Genomic DNA, 17,859 nt, shown 5'->3' on the forward strand with positions numbered 1-17,859 from the left:
TCTATCTACGTCCCCCTTACTACTTCCTTCCACCATCCTCTCTCCTCCTTCCACTATCACCTTCTCTCTTACAACAACACCTCCTGGATGGGAAATTGGAATATCTGTTACAGGCATAGCACACAAGTCAGTACCCAAAAAAGAAATGACACCCATACCTGGTAGGACGAGGGTAGGATTAGGATCACTGGATTTGAGTTGCTGACAATCTTCATTTGGTTTAAAGGCCTTTCCCCTTTCTAGATAATGTTGTGAAGTAGACACTGTGAAAGTATCACTTCCTGACAACCTACCCACTTGGAATTCCTTTCTCTGTGTTTCTGACACTGGATTACTCACATCCACCCTCACGGCAGATTTTTGTCCCTCTCCACCAACATCCTGCATTTCATTAGACTTAGGGTCAGCTCCCTCGACGGGGGGAGCTTGCGCAGCTTTAGGATCAATGTCTTCACCATTTCTAGTCTTCCTACGACCTACAACTTCGATCTCTTCCTCTATAAATAGTAACTCTGTACTAGTATCTAGTCATGGATGAATTGACTAAACATATTCAAGAGGTCCTGTGGTGCTTGTTGTTTGCTGATGACAGTATTACTTGATGAAATTAAAAAAGGATTAATGGCAAAATCACGAGCGGTGTTCTGGTTGATATGGCAGGAAAGAAACTCAAGACCCTCAAATTAGATTAAGAAATGTAGCATTGTTAGGAAATGGTTGTGGAGATTTCCCCTAGAGCAGGACAGTTTGTGGCACTTGGTGGTATAAAGTATTCACGAGATGGCAGCTAATGGATGGGATGATCGTGTCGGCCCTAGGGCTTCTCATTTCTCCCCTTGGAAAGCCATTGCTGGAGTCTTGCCCCTTTCAGCCTTTCATCAGATTTGATCTGTGCTAAGGTAACAAAATTCTGTTTTGGGAGGATCGTTGGGTTGGGAACACCCCCCCCCCCTTAAGGATAGGTTCTTGGTAATGTATTCTCTTTCCCTAAATAAATTCAAAGACATTTCGTCACTCCGTGTGTCTGAGGGGACATGGGACTTGGGTTTGAGAAGAGGGTTAATGGATTCAGAATTGGCTTGCATAGATGAATTGTTCACTTCGTCGAGTTCAGTTTTCCTAGATTCTTCTTGCTTAGACAGCAGAATCTGGATAGAATTTTCCTCAGGGTTATTCTCTTGATCCTCTTTTTTCATTGGCCTAATTCAGGATCCTGTTGTGCCTTATTCTTTTCCTACTAAAGAAGTGTGGTGTACTCTTGTTCTACCGAAGGTTAGGGCTTTTTGTTGGGAAGTGGCTTTCCAAAAGATCAACACTATGGATGTACTTCAAAGAAAAAGGCCAGATGGGTGAGCAGAATGCTGAGAGATGGACTTGAAGACCCTTCCTCCAAAGATTATGGCATTTAGTTGGGAAGTATTCTATGGGAAAGTAAACACTCTAGATAACCTACAAAAGAGAAGACCCTTCCTCTGTATTTCTCCCAATTGGTGTATCCTTTGTAGAGCTCACGGGGAGGATTGTTACCATATACTAATATCTTGTCATTTTTCTGCAGACCTTTGGGCTTGGCTACTTTCGTTGTTTGGGAGTAGTTGGAGTATGCCAGCAGAAGTTCACATGATCTTTAACCATTCTACTTTCTCTTGGCCTACAAAAAGAGGGAGAATTATGTGGAGATGTGCTCACGCTGCCTTGATTTGGACTCTTTGGGAAGAAAGGAATGCTAGAATCTTTCAAGAAATGGAAAGGAACAGTCAGGAATTGAAAGACTATGTGCTGCATAGGGCAATACTTTGGTTGAAAACTTTGGAAATCTTTCATCAATTCTCCTTTAATGACCATTGGAGAAACTGGTCAGCAGTAGCAAGGTGTTCACCCTTAAAGGATAAGTCAATTACAAGCTGGTCTCCTCCATCTGAAGGCTCACTAAAGCTGAACTTTGATGGAAGTAGCATTGGTAATCCAGGCTTATCCGGAATGGGGGTGTTTTGAGAAATGAGAAGGAAGAGATTTTGTTGCTCTACTCGGGTCCCCTAGGAGTTGGGGACTCCATCTAGGTAGAGCTATTAGCTGCTATACAAGGGATGCAACTTGCAAACCAGCTGGGGGTACAACATCTAGTAATTGAAGGAGATACCAAAGTGGTGGTGGGCTGGTGGAAAAATCCTGAAGATGCTATATGGCACTACAAGAATGAAATGAAGAAATTCAGTTGGTTGACAAGGAATATGATGGTCTCTTTATAGTGGGTGGGGAGATCAACAAATATTTTGTCCGATGTTTTAGATAAGCAAGGGGTAAATTGGGAAGAATTGTTTTGGACTCGGCTGTGATTCCTATTTTTCTTTCCTAGTTTTACTTATAAGATTCAAGGAGGGGCTGCAGCTCGCGCCTCTCCTTGGGATGTTGTATGAATTCACAACTCTAAATCAGTTTTTGAACTAATAAAATTTACTATTATTCATAAAAGAAAAGAAAAAGGCCAGATTGATGCCTTTCCCCACAAGTCTATTGCTTTTGCTTAAGAAATGGTGAGACGACGGCTCATCTTTTGATTTCTTGTCCTTTTGCTTCTTACTTGTGGGAGTGGTCCTCTTTTTGGGTGCAGGTGGAATCATCATTCTCTAGCTTCTTCCAACAACCAAAGAAAAGGGGCAGGGTAATGTGAAGAATACCAAAAGCAGCCGTCCTTTGGTCAATTTGGGAAGAGAGAAACAATAGGATTTTCCAAGGGCAAGAAAAATCCAAGGAAACACTTGTTGAGGGTATTACCATCAAGATTATACATTGGTTGAAAGCGCAACAACTTTGATGGAAGCACCTTAGGTAATCTAAGCCCATCAGGAGTTGGGGGTGTTATCAGAAATGAGAAAGGAAGAGATCTGGCCCTTTACTCAGGCCTGATTGGGGTGGGAGACTCCTTAAGGGCAGAAGTCTTGGCTTTACTCCAAGGCCTGAGATTGGTGAAACAATGGGGAATAAAACACTTAGAAGTGGGAGGAGACTCCAAGCTGGTAATAGGGTGGATGCAATCTAGAAACCTGGGAGTGTGGCATCTTAGACAGCCTCTAAGAGAGATTATAAACTTAGAAAGGGAGCTTGGGGTGCAATTTAAGTGGGTAAGAAGGTCAGCAAATGGAATGGCTGATGCTTTAGCTAAGCAAGGAGTAAATAGGGAGGCTTTGTTTTGGGTTTGTTTGTAAGGATTTTATTTTGGGTTTCTCCACCCATCTTATGGGTGGTGTTGTTTGTAATCTTTATTTAAATTCATCAATGAAAGTTACCCTTTCCTATCAAAAAAAAAAAAACTCAAGGCTATTCCAAAGCAAGGGTTGTCAAGTGGAGGAGGTGTCGCAGAAAATAGTGGGGAAGCTGTTACCCTGGTCATCAGCCCAGCTCTCTGTAGATAGATCAAACCTTAGTTCTCTTTTTGAGGCTAAAACCTTTTTGTAAACTCAAATTGGATAGTGGTTCAATTCTGTTTGTACTCCCTGGATGTACAGCTTCTGGTTGTACAAAGGTTTTTATTATTTTGAATTAATGAAATGATAGAAAGAGAAAAAAGAAAAAAACTGGCTTATGGTCAAATACCTTGGAAAAAGAGATTTTAAAATGAGGACTAAAACAAAAATATATGCAATCCAAATTTAATAATAATGGGAGTGCAAATCAGGTTACACTTAGAAGTTAGGATTGGAGACCGGGAGACAATTAAATGTAACCTCCTCTGTAACCTTGGTTTAGTAATCCATAACAAGGGAGAGGTTGAGATGTCATGCATATAATCAGAATAAGATGTGCAAAATGGAGGTGTGCATCTGGAGTCTTATCTGATAGGCAAATACCACTTAGGCTAAAAAAAAAATTCTATGCAAACAGTTGTACAGCTAGCAATATTGCATGGAACAAAGTATTGGATAGTTGGTAAACATGTTCAAAATCTGTGTGGAAAAAATGTCAATGTTGAGATGGATGAGTGGAAAAACTAGAAAGGACAAGTCAGAAATGAAATCACTAGAAAGAACCTAAGACTAGCTCCAACAAAATGTGAGAGTATACTAAAGTGCAGTGAGACCATCTACAGCACCTGTAAGAAGAATGATCTGTTACAAGTTGAAGGAGCTAAAGTGTGGGAGCAGAGTGATCTGCTTCCAACGAACATGTTTCCAACTTGGTCTATGGCCACACATCTCAAACGGGATTTCCATCTCAGAAGTATGATCCCATTGATGTGTACAAAACATGTTTGAGATGTGTGGATATAGGTCAAGTTTGAAGTGTATTGGAAGCATGTTTGTTGGTAGCAGATCCAGACTCAAAGGACATGCCTTGAAGTAGTAAGAAATGATTTTTAAGTGCTCATAATTTGACAATTGATATGGCACCAAACAGAATGGAATGACAAGACAGTATTCATGTAGCCAACTCAATATAGTTGGCACAATGCTTAGAAGATGATGATACTCCAATGCTTATTTTGTGCTCTGATCAAATATTTTTATTCATTGAAGCCCGTGGCCAGAAGAACAGAAAATAAGGTACCTCGGATGTACAAGCCCTTAGACAGGTGCCATGAACTAGGATGCAACCTGAATTTCTCATTCAGGAGGGATTCCTAGGACTCGATGTCTTGGCTGATGCAGGCAAGGGTAACAAGGGAAAGGTCGGAGTAGGAATAGCTAGGCTAGGGTTGAATCTCTAAAGTTCTTTCTACCGTTGTTTGATTTTGTCAAGGATAGACTTGTATTAGACAGTACTTAATCTAGTGATTTTTAAATTGATACAATCGTTTCTGTTATCTGTAGGAAGAAAAAAACAAAACAAACTTACTTGAGTATATTTTAATATTTCATTATAGGGGTCATACATAGATCTCAGTGATATTAGAGAGTGACCACTCGTGAGTTTATTTTTACTTTTGAATCAAGGACGCAAGTGTCATTCCAAGAATTCCACTGACAGCGTGTTTTGGTTGAACATCAGCATGGGAAAAATTTTCGGGGCTTGATACAAGGGTAGTTAAGTCATACATGTCCATCAGTGGGGTGATCTGAAGGATGCTTGTGTCCATAATCCAAGGAGTGAAAATTTCATAGTTGGTGGTAATGGTGGTAGCGAGTAGCAACTAACCAGTCCATGTTTCTCATTTTTTCTCTGTAGATTCAAAAGAAAAAGATATGGGAATTGGTGCAACCTCATCTCAAGACTGATGATTCTTGTGTAGCTGCCATTGGGATACATCCCATGCGGACGTCTGCAGGTATGGTGGTGAGCAGATCTCTGAAAAATGCCAATATTAGCTGATTAAGCCGGGCATGTCTTGGTACTTTGAATGCAATGGAGTGGTCTTACTTGCTCATGAGATTGATGCAAAGACCATCCACTTGGGATGCCAGATGGTTATTTTCTGCACTACTTTGTTTAAGAGAAAAAAAAGAAAATGAGTAATCCATTACAGTTTTTACGAGATTGGAGAGGTGAGGTTCCGTCTATGTTAATTATCTTTATTCATTGACATTCTCTATGCACTCTTACGTTTGATCTGCTGCTGCCCAGAAATCATTCAAACAGCCATGCAGCTTGGCAATCTAAGATCTCCCTTTCGTTATTTTTGGGTTCTTTTTGTAATCTAGTATCAACGTCATTTGTTATACTAAAACCCATATGGGCTCAAGTACCAGGATGTGTTTGCCTGGACCTCCCAAAAGTCCAAGACCATGACAGAATTACAAGGTTGATCCATGTACCAATTCTGATGACTATGAATTCTGCGATGTGAACCCTGTAAACTATAGTTGCATGCATGGACTGTCGGATTGCAAATTTGCAACATACTGTAGACGTGACACAGTGGACTATGGCAAGAATGGTTCATTCAACTTGTTGAACTTGAAGTTATGAAATTTGTGGAATTTAGTTATTTGACCATGACCATAGAGAAAGAGAGAGAGAGAGATCCACAAGACTACATCTAAAAAAAAGAAACACAAGTGCTAGTCATGTGATGGGCTTTCTTTTGCACTTCTTTTCACTAGAATTGGCCTATTTATCTTCTCTTTTATTATGTTTGGATTTGGATGTACATTCAGGGTTGGTCTACTTGGATTTGCAGTTGTTTTTGTATAATATGTTCTACGCCAATCCCTAGCGGCAAGGTTCAAAAATTCGTTATGTATCGGGGGTCTACTTGGTTTTGACTGGTTCAGGGGGTGGAACCTTAAACACCCCCCCCCCCCCCACCCCGAACTGGATTTGAAAAAAAAAAAGTTCAAAAAAAATAAAAAAACAATACCAATACTGCCCGATACGCCCCTACCGGTCTATCGAGTGTATCGGTATTTAGAACTTTGGGTGTCAATGCCAGTTCCGGTTGCAAGGACTTGGGGACTTGGAGTGAAGTATTATTTTTTATGATATAACTTTGTTAAAGTTTTTTTCGGACTTTTAACTCTGCCTGAAACTTGAGAAAACAAAGATACTGAAAATTTGAAAATTTCTTTTTCATACAGAGAGAGAGAGAGAGAGTCCCAAACTTCATTTCATAGTCAACCAAGCTTTTTCTACAGACATTATTAGTGTGCTGCCAAGACTAGAAAACAAAGGCTATATTAATCATACTGCCACAAGCCCACAGGCCCCACACAATAGAATTTCTTCTTCATTTTGATAGACAGAATAAGTAATGGTGTAGGAGCAATTTAACCCTTTAAAATACAACTTAAATGTTTTGAGGATTGGCGTTGGCTATGGAAGCCAGAATGGCCTTCCCTTGAATACCCAGGGTTCTGATGAACTTGCGATATTCGTTGAAGGACATTTCCTGGTACAAGGGAAAACCGGAGCTCCTTTTCACCAACGTTTCCAGGGGTCCGATCTTCTTGTCTGCCAACGGGTTAACGAACACAACCATTGACATCCTCTCCTTCTCTCTGTTCACTGTCGTCCGGTGATTTACACTGTTGTAGATCCCGTTCGAAACTATCTGCGCATGCAATAACAAATTTTAATTCACTTTTTCTAGGGAAATCTATGATGCCGAAAAGACATGATACCATAAGATATTTGACCAATCAAAACTATCCCATGCAATAACTCCTTTACAGAAAAGAACGACACTAGTAGGGTACTGAATTGCATGCTATATAGGACTCAACTTCTATCTACAGGGTCCCGCCCATCTTGTTTAGGGTTTTTTTGTTTAGCTGTTTGGTTGCATGAAATCTTATCCTGCTATTGTGCTCTTGTGCTCTGTCAAATCTTAATCCCTTATAGATGCTTTACTACACTGTTTCTAATCTTCCCTTTAATCACATGTTGCACCATTCTTATCAACTTTTCTACGTCAGCCCTATACCCCATATGTTATATTGGTGGGTTCCCAATTCTAACTAGTACTAATCATTCGCCCATTTGATCAGGTGGCCTGGTTATCTTGGCCTACAATTTGGTCCATTAACGCTATGTTTGGTTTGAAGGAAAGAGTAGGGAAAGGAAGGGAAATGCATGGAAACCTATACAAGATTTGTAAAGGTTGCCCTTCCTTTCCTTTCCTTTCCCTACGTTTTCCTTCAAACCAAACATAACCTAAAGGTTTGAGAAGAAAAACATACATGGATAATGCTTTTCCATTCATCTGCCACGTGAAATATTCTTACATTGTCTAAGGAACTCCTAAAAGCCACTGCCCTTTCTAGCAAATGCAAGAAATTGCTAGAAAACTTTAGTGTCAACTGTCAACAGTGTCTCTCTCTCCACGGTCCACATGGAATCAGGATTTGCTCCTCACAGAGCACACCTCACACCGACCTCACAGCATATCCCACCATGTATTAAAAACATCTTCCTATAAATAACAACACACAAGTTTGATAAATGTTCAGAATGTTTCAGCTGAAATGTGTTGTGAAGTTGGTGTGAGGTGCACTCTGTGAAGAGCAGATCCTGACTCATTCACATGACATGTAAGTTCATACAACCATGCCTTTTAACGCAATTACTGTTGCATGGAATTCGTACGACTAATGTGTCACATAAAGAGAGACATGTAGACAGTATGGATTGCAAATAGTTGATATATATATACATACATACATACGTATGTATATATATATATATTACAAATGCAAATTTGTTGTAAATATAAGAAGGGAGGAATGAACTTATTGTTTTGGTGCAAATGAAACCAATATATGTTGTGACAAACCAAGTCTGATGCACAAAACCCTACAAAACTTGTTAATGATTGTATTGTAAAATAACAAGTTGAAGGTAGGAAATGGGTATTGAATTGTAAAATTGCAAGTTGAAGGTGATAAATGGGTTGAGCTGTGCCAGTTAGTCGTTCTCCTTAAAATTGCAAGTTGAAGGACTACAAAGTGCAAAACCTTATATTTTGTATGTATTTGTACTGTACATATTTGTATTTGTACTCCTTCCAAACTGAGCCTATAATGCAAAAGCGAACTTGTGAATTGGTTTCTAAGATAAAACAAGCCACAGGCTTCTAGTAGACATGTATTCCCTTGTCATTCTTTGAATCACTTTGAAATATGCTCAGATTGGATTGGCATATTTGGAGCAAAACTAATAAAAACAGTATGGATAGTGTATCACCCAATTGTCTAACTCTCTATAAATAAATATAGAGTTTACAAACACTTGAATGGGCACAAAACAATCCAATCTGTCTCTCTTGAATAGTTGAATAGTGATAAACATGTATATGAAAAAACATGAGGAAGATACAGCCATTAAAATACAAAGACCGTTTATAAAGACTTAGGGCCTGTTTGGCGCATCTTATCGCACGGTCTTTCGGCTGTTTATAAGACGGGCAGACCGATTTTTGGTCTATTTCTGTTTGGCTCATGGAAGATCTAGCCGTCAAAAGCTAGAACGCCGAAAAGATGCGAAAAGCTCATTTTGGGCTGTTTTCAGAAAGCTTTTTTGCGTCTTTTGCATTTTATTATTGTGCGAAAAGACACGGAAAGACGTGCATCTGCCAAACTAGCTTTGGACTGCTTAGATATTCATGCAAAAGTTCAATGCGTCTTTTGACTGTTAGAGCTACTAGAAGATCTTCCCAAAAAGACACGTCAAATGGGCCCTAAATAACTTAAACAAAAAAAAAACATTTAAAATAAGTTTAAAAAGGATATGATGTGACACATCCCAACCCAACTCAACTCAATGTATACACCCACACCCAACTTATTGGCATGTGCAAACCCATGACCCATGTATAAAAAATACCCCCAACCTGAAGAATGTATAATATATCCTCTTCCAATGATCACCACCCAAAGGGATGTCAAGTTAACTTATAATGTAAATCAAACACCACTTATTTCATGAAATAAGGTTTTTCATGTATAAAACATCAGAACAAGAGATAAAAAAGTAAATTACATAAAAAACAATTTCTTTTCCAAAAAAGAGATGGAATGAAAGATTCCATGTTAAACTAACAAATACAACAAAACTTGTTCGATTAATGATTAAGGGTCCTATATCAATTATCAACCTCTTGACCGAACTTAACCTAAATGAATTTAAATTAGCTACTTTGTTAGGGGCTGTTTAACCAATATAAACGCCCGTCAGCAGAATGGAATAGGGATATAGATTAGAGTGGGGCGTTATTATTGGTCAAACAGCCCCAAAACACAGCCATCAAGTGAACCTAATCCGGAGTCAACCCTGACGGTCTTAGGTGCTGTCTTTGTGCTCCACTTCCAAAAACCGGAAGTGGATTCTGAACTGAACTGATGGACTACTTCAGTTAGTACTTGTTTGTTGTTTATTGCCGGGTCTGTCAGCTGGTATCCAGGAATGGTACCCATCCCATTGGTCATTGACAGATCATGGCCGGTCATGGATGAAGGATATAAGAATTTCCCTAAGCGAAGCCCATACCTCAAATCTACTTGGTACACGTAGCATCCTACTTGTGTTCATGATCACATGTATCACAAATTTGTCAGTCAGATGAATATAGGGAAAATTTCAAATTAGTACCCGGTATGGGTTTAGTTGCAGTTTGGTCCCAAACTTTAAAATACTATAATTAATATTCGAATTTTCAATACCATTCTAGTGTTATCTAATTTTTTTTATCAACCATCCAAACATTAACAAAATATGAACAGTCCGAAATCCTTATTTCTTCAAAAGAATTGGGAACACCAAAATACCCATTGAAACATAACCCAAATTTCTTGAATAGAAAAAATAATGATTTAAGATGAATGGTTAATAAAAAAAATTAAATTCTATTAAAAGATCATTTATATCTTTTCAAATATCACTTAACAACTAATTAACGATAGTTACGGGATGCAATATTATCATTAATTAATTAACAATAGTCTCTCATTCAAGAATTCAAGAGCCATGCATGCAGAAGCAGTCTTGCTTTGGCGTTGCATGCAATATTATCATCAATTAATTAAAGGGTATAGGGGTAGTGGTGAAAGTTGAAATAATTAAAATAAAAGGGTATAGGAAATAAAACACAGTTTGTAATTTGGATAGTCGCGCTCACCTCGAGTTGATCGCCGAGAATGACCACCAACGCACCTTCAACGGGAGGAACCGAGAACCACAGCCCATCCCTTTGCACCTGCAACCCCGGCACATCCTGCAACAACACTGTCATGGCTCCGGGGTCGGTGTGGGGTGACAGACCCAGTGCCAATTCCGGTTGTGGGCACTTGGGATAGTAGTTCATTCGATACGACGCTTCCAACCCACTCTCTCCTCCCAGTCTCTCCAACAGACTCCCTTCCTCTTCCAGCTTCAGGTCGCGTGAGAATATCGACAACAACCTCTTGCACAACCCCATCACCATCTCCCCGTACTCACTGATCACCCTCCTGCAGCTCCATCATCCTCATGCCGAGGCCACATCAAAATGAGAGACCAAAATTACAACAGACAAACAAACATTATTAACTCTCTCTCTCTCTCTCTCTCCATCATCAGTATGCAGTACCTAATTACCTGTATTCAGTGGGCTGCCGAGGCCACTTCTGTTGGCCGTTGGTAGCGGAGATGGGGCGGAGGAGGTGGAAGTAGTAGTCGTTCCAATCCAAGGGGATGCCCTTCTGCACGCCCAGCCGGCTTCCATATCCTTCATAGGTCACAGGGTTGTTGGCGTACTTGAGCTTCTCCGCCATGGGCAGGTCGAAGAAGCCTCTTGAAACCCTCATCACCGATTTGAGTCGCTCGCTTGGGATGCCATGGTTCCCCACCTGGAACACGCCCCATTCTCTGCATGCACAAGACAACACAGACAACTGTTGCACGTCGCCTTCTTCTATGCCCGATAAGTCCACCACGGGGGGCAACTCAGCCTTGCTTACCGTTTCATACGTGGGTTTTCGTTCTTCTTCCGGTTTTATGTATCGGGGCGGCAACGATTTGATTCCACTCTCCGCCAGCTCTTGAACCCTCTGAACTGGTTCTGGCCACTCCAGCACTCTGGTTGTGGCTGGTGTGAAACCATTACTAGTGAGAGCAGGGACGGCAGAGGCAGCCATGAGGGATCGATCGATATATGCCTCGGAAGGTGTTACTGGATCGATTTCAGAGATGAGAGAAGGAGAAGGGAGATGATATATTAATTATATGGGAGTTCGTTCATCATCAGACTGTTCTGGCTCTAAACTTTATAGGCATGCAGCACTAACAGACGGGTCCGGATGTAACGGATAAAAAAGAGATGGAACACGTGATGAACATGCGAGAGGAGGGAGTCAGAATCCACTCAAGACTGAGGAGTGAGGACTCCAATATTTACAAAACAAAAGCCACGTGGTGATGCCTCCATCATCATCAGTCTTCACACTCCAGTCAACCACGATGTGCGATGTAGGTGAGCATCAAATAAAAGAAATGTAACGGCCGGATACGATGAGTCTGCCGTCCGTCTGATTCTGAGACATTTGGAACTGATTTGTTATTTTCTTGCCGGCCGATTGCCTGCTTTTTTTTTTCCCTTCTTTTCTGCTTTTCTTATTACTATTTTAGTTTGCAGATTTGAGGGCTCGGACGAGGTCCGATATAAGAGCTCAGACGACGTCACTCAAAAGCGAGGGAGCTAAAGAGCAGGATTGAGCATGGTTTATTGTTTCACTAAAAACTAAGTTTGCTGTTTGGATCAGAATGGTGTATTCAGACTTGCAGAGTATTTATAAGTTCTATCCAATTTAGATTTCCAATGACAATCAATAGAGAAAAAGGGAAAACGTGTGTGGGTAACTGAAAAGGAGGGTTCTATTTTCCAAAAAGATTAATTCATACAAAATAATTTAGTTAATCCAACGTGTTGGACATTTGTTGGGAAGTTGGACAGATAAAGACAGGTGGCCTGATTTGAGTGGGTTAATAGAGAGGAGAGGATGAAGATGTTATCAGGAAATCCAAATTACTCTTTTTTCTATACTCTAAAAGAATTGTCTCAGTTTCCAAATAAAACCTACCCCGGATTTGGAACAGATCTGTAACACTCACCAGTCCTCTGTCAAGTAATTAAGCTTCCATTAAGTATATCCATTCGATTTCTCAATCAAATGAACAACTTTGCAAATTTACAGAGAGCCTAGCTATAAAAACCTTAAATATAATAAACACTAAAGCCCAAGAGAAGATAGTCATTGCTTGTGTAGATACATCAACACAACTAAAAGAAAACGGAGCAGCAATACTGCAAGGTATTCCACATTCATTGTCTTGGATGAAAACCCAAAAAGAAAAAATATATATTTACCCAAAATTCATAACCCAAATTTTTTTTAAGAGTTAGGAGTTTTAAGCTAATATAATGAAGAGGGATGAGGGAAGGTTAGAGGAGAATCAGATTTGTAAAAACCAGAGAGTATATGGTCGAGGAGAGTTAATTGGGAAAAAGAAAGATTAGACCAATCACTAATATTCTTCAACAACAAATTGAAACAACAACCACTCATGTGTTAAATGAAAGTTGTAAACTGATCCAATCTATAAAGAAAATACGTAATTGAGGAATAATAGCCGTACTTCAAAAAAGAAAATGCTCTTGAGCTGGATACAAGATACAACGTAACATTTGGTCCACCTTTGTTCTCATCAGTACTACTTTGGCAACTTTATAGTCTAACTAGGAATAATAGCTGTACTTGTTAAAAAAAAGTATAAAGGAAAAAAAAAGAAAAAAAGCTCTTCAGCTGGATGCAAAACTTATCATGCATCCCGAACATTTGATAATTAATCTATTATTGCACATATCTGAATGCATCAAATCCCTCCTTAACGCACAGCTCATACGCAAATCTCAGCTGATTGTAAAAGGATTATTGTTTGTCTTTTATCTCACGTTGTTTCTAAATTAGCAAAGCAGACATCGTCTTCCATTCCTCTCCTCCATCTTGTCATTCAAAGTGAGATGCTTAATGAATGAATTCAAAAGGCAAGATATAGTATTCTAGATAGGGTGTTTATATTAAATGTTAAACCGATCAAACCGATTAAATCGGCCCCATTCAATCCGAGTTCATCAGTTTTTTAAAATCATCAGTCGGTTTTGGTTTGTATGAGAAAATAAACCAATAACTTGGTTTGATTTCGGTTTTCATACATCAAAATCAAAATTAAACCGAACCGAACCGATCCTATATGTTTAAGTAATTATTAATTAGTTCCTACCCTATATGTTAAATGTTGATATATTTTATTTGTGTTTTGTTTGAATTTTGAAAAGAATTGGTTATTTATGATAAAAACTAAAAATGTAAAACCAATACAAATATAATACAATAGTACAATATTTAATTCAGTTTTGTATAAATTTAAATATATTGACAAAAAATAAGTTTTGCATAAAAAACTAATTGGTTTAAATATATATATTTTGATTTTGCATAAAAACTAAAAATAAATAAACTTAAATATAAATAGATATTTTAGTTTAAAATATATATAAAAACCGACTAAACCGATAAACCGACCCAAACTGACTATTCATGTTTGGGTCGGTTTTGCTTCAAGGTTAATTGGTTTTGGTTTAGTCAATAAGTAAACCGACTAGGTCATGTCAATTGAAGAAAATGATTCAAACCGACCCCACCCGACCCATGAACACCCCTAATTGTAGATACTAAATTAAAAGAACTAGGACTTACATCTTGCACGATTTGGACTATGACATTTGCTTGATATCTTTATGTTTCACTTGGGGGGCATTCTTTTTCTATATTTTGAGAGGGGGGAAAGTTGGTCAATGGGATTTTGATTCACATTGACCAAGAATCCTATGTTCTTTTTTTCAGATTTATGTGGGGACCGGGGAAAGTTTATATTTTCCCGAGTACTCATCTCCTAGGTGGGTAAATAACTTTCCCACCTTGGGGGGGGGGGGAATTGTCAACACTTGAATGGGACAAAAATGCCCCTTTTAATAATGGATTTTTATGGCTAAATGTTCATTGCCTTATTTGCATGGGAAATAAAAGAACATGGGTAAATGCACTTACCCGGGTAAGTCTTTCCTAGGAAACACTTACCTAGGTAAGTACATTTACCTAGGTAAGTAACTTAGGCTGCGCTTGGAAACAATGCAAATATGTAGAGTGTAAAATGGTTCATATAAATTACAAAATTGGGTTAGTTTTGCACTAACAAATTTACCTTCTTACCAAACAGAATTTTAGTTGTAATGGATGCAAACATCAATTTCAATAAAGCATATGCTTTTTTTTATAAAAAGCCCACTTGAATGCAAATTTACCTCTTTTTTATTGGCATACTTTTACATCTTATTATCAATGTAAATATGCATTTGTCTGTCATTTGTCAATACATAAATGTAATGTTTCCAAACATAGGCAAAAATGAACTAGAGTGCAAATTTACCCTAAACCGAGATTTGCACTTCATTTGCATCATTTCCAAACGCAGCTTTACCAAAAAGCGAACGGGGCCTTGGTCTTTTTGTCCTGAGTTTTTATCTTTCCATGACTGACTTGTACTGAGTTGATATTGATGAATAAAAATTTTCTTATTGGCTCAGTTTGGAAAGAGTGCAGATACAAATTTGTAGAGTGCAAAATCTTATATTTTGTATTATTTTATATGTATTTGCACTGTAAATATATGTTTTTGTACTCCTTCCAAACTGAGCCTTTATTGGCTTAAAAAATGAAGGAATTGCAAAAAATGTTAATATCATATAGAATTTGTATTGAACTAATGAAATTAAACTGAAATACCCATCACTATCTAATGAAAGTTCTAAAGGTGCTAATTTCTTCTGGCATTTAATTCATGAGATGGGAAACAATGTTTATTCCATATAAAATTTGTGTTGAACTAATGAAACTAAGGCTATGTTTGGAAACGATGCAAATGGAGTGTAAATCCCGGTTGAGGGTAAATTTGTACTTTGTTTCACTGTTGCTTGTGTTTGGCAACATTACATTTATGCATTGACAAATGACAGGCCAATGCATATTTACATTGATAATAAGATGTAAAAGTATACAATAAAAAAAAGAAGTAAATTTGCATTCAAGTGGGCTTTTGATAAAAAAAAAGCATATGCTTTATTGGAGTTTGTGTTTGCATCCATTACAACTAAAAGCTTGTTTCGTAAGAAGGTAAATTTGTTAGTGCAAAACTAACCCAACTTACAATTTATATGAACCGTTTTACACTCTACAAATTTGCGTTCACACTTATTTGCATCATTTCCAAACGCAGCTTAAAGTAAAATACTTACCACTATCTAATGAAAATTCTAAAGGTGTAATTTCTTTTGGCATCTAATAATTCATGAGATGGAAAATTTTTGGCAATCATTTGGCACCAATAATCCAAAGGCTCATTTTTAAAGAGTACTAATACAAATATGTACAATACAAATACATATAAAATAATACAAAATATAAGGTTTTACACTACATATTTGCATCTATACCCCTTCCAAACTGAGCTTAATGTGAAAACAATATAATTAATTTTCTTGTTATTAAAAATGGCAATAAGGTGGGGTTATAATGAATTTACATAAAATAAATATATAATCAGGGTGGGGTGGGGCAGGGACTACACTCCTCATCACCAACCCCAGTCCCATTGAGGATCCCTATCAATTATGATCCCCGTCCTCGCCCCCGCCGAGGCAATCTCCATCCTGGGCAAAATTTCCATCCCAACTTCTTGCCTTTACCTTATGATTATGTTATATTAAATATCATGGCATTTGAATTTAAAGGTTTTAATTAATTTTTCAATGCTAAGAACATTGAATATATGTGTATAGTGAGGCCTAATTATGAGCACGAGACCACCTGCATCAAGGGATATTATGGGTCCTTATTGGCCATATGTCCAAAGTTATATTGGTAATTTTGCGACTAATATCAGTCATACGTACAAAGTTCTAATTTTGATATAAAACCAAACGATTAAAAAGGGCTTATCTTACATACATGGAAATTGGTAAATTGTCTTGGGTCATTTTTTTATAGGTAATAAATAAGATGTGTCCGGAGATAAATAGCAGATTGTTTCCTTTTGAGCTCCAAAATCCCTTTTATATGGACTAGTTTAGTGGTTCATGCAAATGGACATGCAAGAGAAGTGAGAGGAAGAGAGTTCCAAGAGAGGAAAATAAACAAATTTAATTTTTTCATGACAATGTGAAGCCAAGGCAAATATCTGCATTATATATGATAAAGATAAAGAGTAGGGAGAGGAATTAGGAGCCTCATTTTTTATGTCCAAACAAATTAGCAAGCTTAAGATTGCTTGATGGTCAAAAAATGGTCATTAGGCTACCCAAACAGCAAATCTGTTCCTTCAATTTGGAAACTTCCACAAATACATTAATAACACTAAAAATCTAAGGTTGAAATAACAAGAAATAAGGTATACATACATAAAAAAGTGCATATATACTTTAGCAATTTATATGAAAAATAAACTAATATCAATATAGTAGGACATGTAGATATCACATACTTTACTATAGTGCATCTATTAAGATTTTAAGACACATAACATATAACTTTTTACAAATTACTACACACATGAAACCATTAATGTGTTATTGTGAGATCTAAGAGGCTCATGGCCAACTCAAGACAAGGAGTTGCCACCCATTTTTAAAAGAAATGGGTGCCATTTCAATATTGAAAATTTGATTTTATTATAAATGTTGACTCTATTTATCCATAAAAATGCACTCAGTCAAGAGACCATGAGTTTCACTTAATTGGGAAAAGGATGGTGTTAGGCATTAAATTCCTCTCTCCAAACTATATTAGCCAAGCAATTTTGATATCAGTCAATGGTTAACTTAAAAAAACACTAAAAATTTGATAGAATTGTAAAGATTAGTGAGGAGTCACTTCTAGCCTCGTTTAATCTTAGTTTTGAGGAAATGTTATTATGAATTAGGTACTAAATTCCCTAAATCCCCTACCTCTCTCCCTCTAAAGCCAAGATTAGAAGAAATTTGAAGTGAAACCTCTCAAAATTTGGAACACTAATCAATTAGGTACAACATTAGGTTAAAAAATAGAAGAAATTAGCACTAAAAAGTCTAAAATTAATTAAAGTAACAAAATAAATTGATTAGGAAACTTACCCCTCATATTTGGCCTTGAAAATTGATTTCTAATATCTAAATCAAGCTGAAAATGGGTGAGATTGAGCTTTTGGAGTTGGATTCAAATCCTAACATAAAGGCCATATTAGGTAGTATTCTTCATGAACATGTTTGTTTAATGTGTTTTTTTACTTTTAAAAAACATAAGTAAAAGTGCAAAAAGAAAACACAAAAAGCACGGAACTAATTTTTTATATTTTATGATTTTT

At 37.6% G+C, this 17,859-nt stretch overlaps 2 protein-coding genes across 2 annotated transcripts in view; one reads left to right on the top strand and one right to left on the bottom strand.

The window, feature by feature from the left end:
* LOC104612633 (Nucleic acid-binding, OB-fold-like protein) overlaps window positions 1–5,893 on the top strand; it is a 28,489-nt gene extending 22,596 nt beyond the window's left edge. The window contains exon 3 of the mRNA XM_010280128.3: window positions 5,164–5,893. Coding sequence (XP_010278430.1) covers window positions 5,164–5,307 — 144 coding nt within the window. The 3' untranslated portion in view covers window positions 5,308–5,893. The remainder of the gene's footprint in view (window positions 1–5,163) is intronic.
* Window positions 5,894–6,518: 625 nt separating this feature from the next.
* LOC104612632 (jasmonate-induced oxygenase 2-like) lies at window positions 6,519–11,660 on the bottom strand. The gene is made up of 3 exons (XM_010280127.3): window positions 11,005–11,660; window positions 10,547–10,877; window positions 6,519–6,985 (listed from the first exon to the last, which is right to left on the bottom strand). The coding sequence occupies exons 1-3, from the start codon at window positions 11,541–11,543 to the stop codon at window positions 6,722–6,724; spliced, it is 1,134 nt and encodes a 377-aa protein (XP_010278429.1). The 5' UTR covers window positions 11,544–11,660; the 3' UTR covers window positions 6,519–6,721.
* Window positions 11,661–17,859: the final 6,199 nt, after the last annotated feature.

This window comes from Nelumbo nucifera, chromosome 8 (assembly GCF_055504915.1).
Source record: "Nelumbo nucifera cultivar China Antique chromosome 8, China Antique-T2T, whole genome shotgun sequence".
Lineage (NCBI taxonomy): Eukaryota > Viridiplantae > Streptophyta > Magnoliopsida > Proteales > Nelumbonaceae > Nelumbo > Nelumbo nucifera.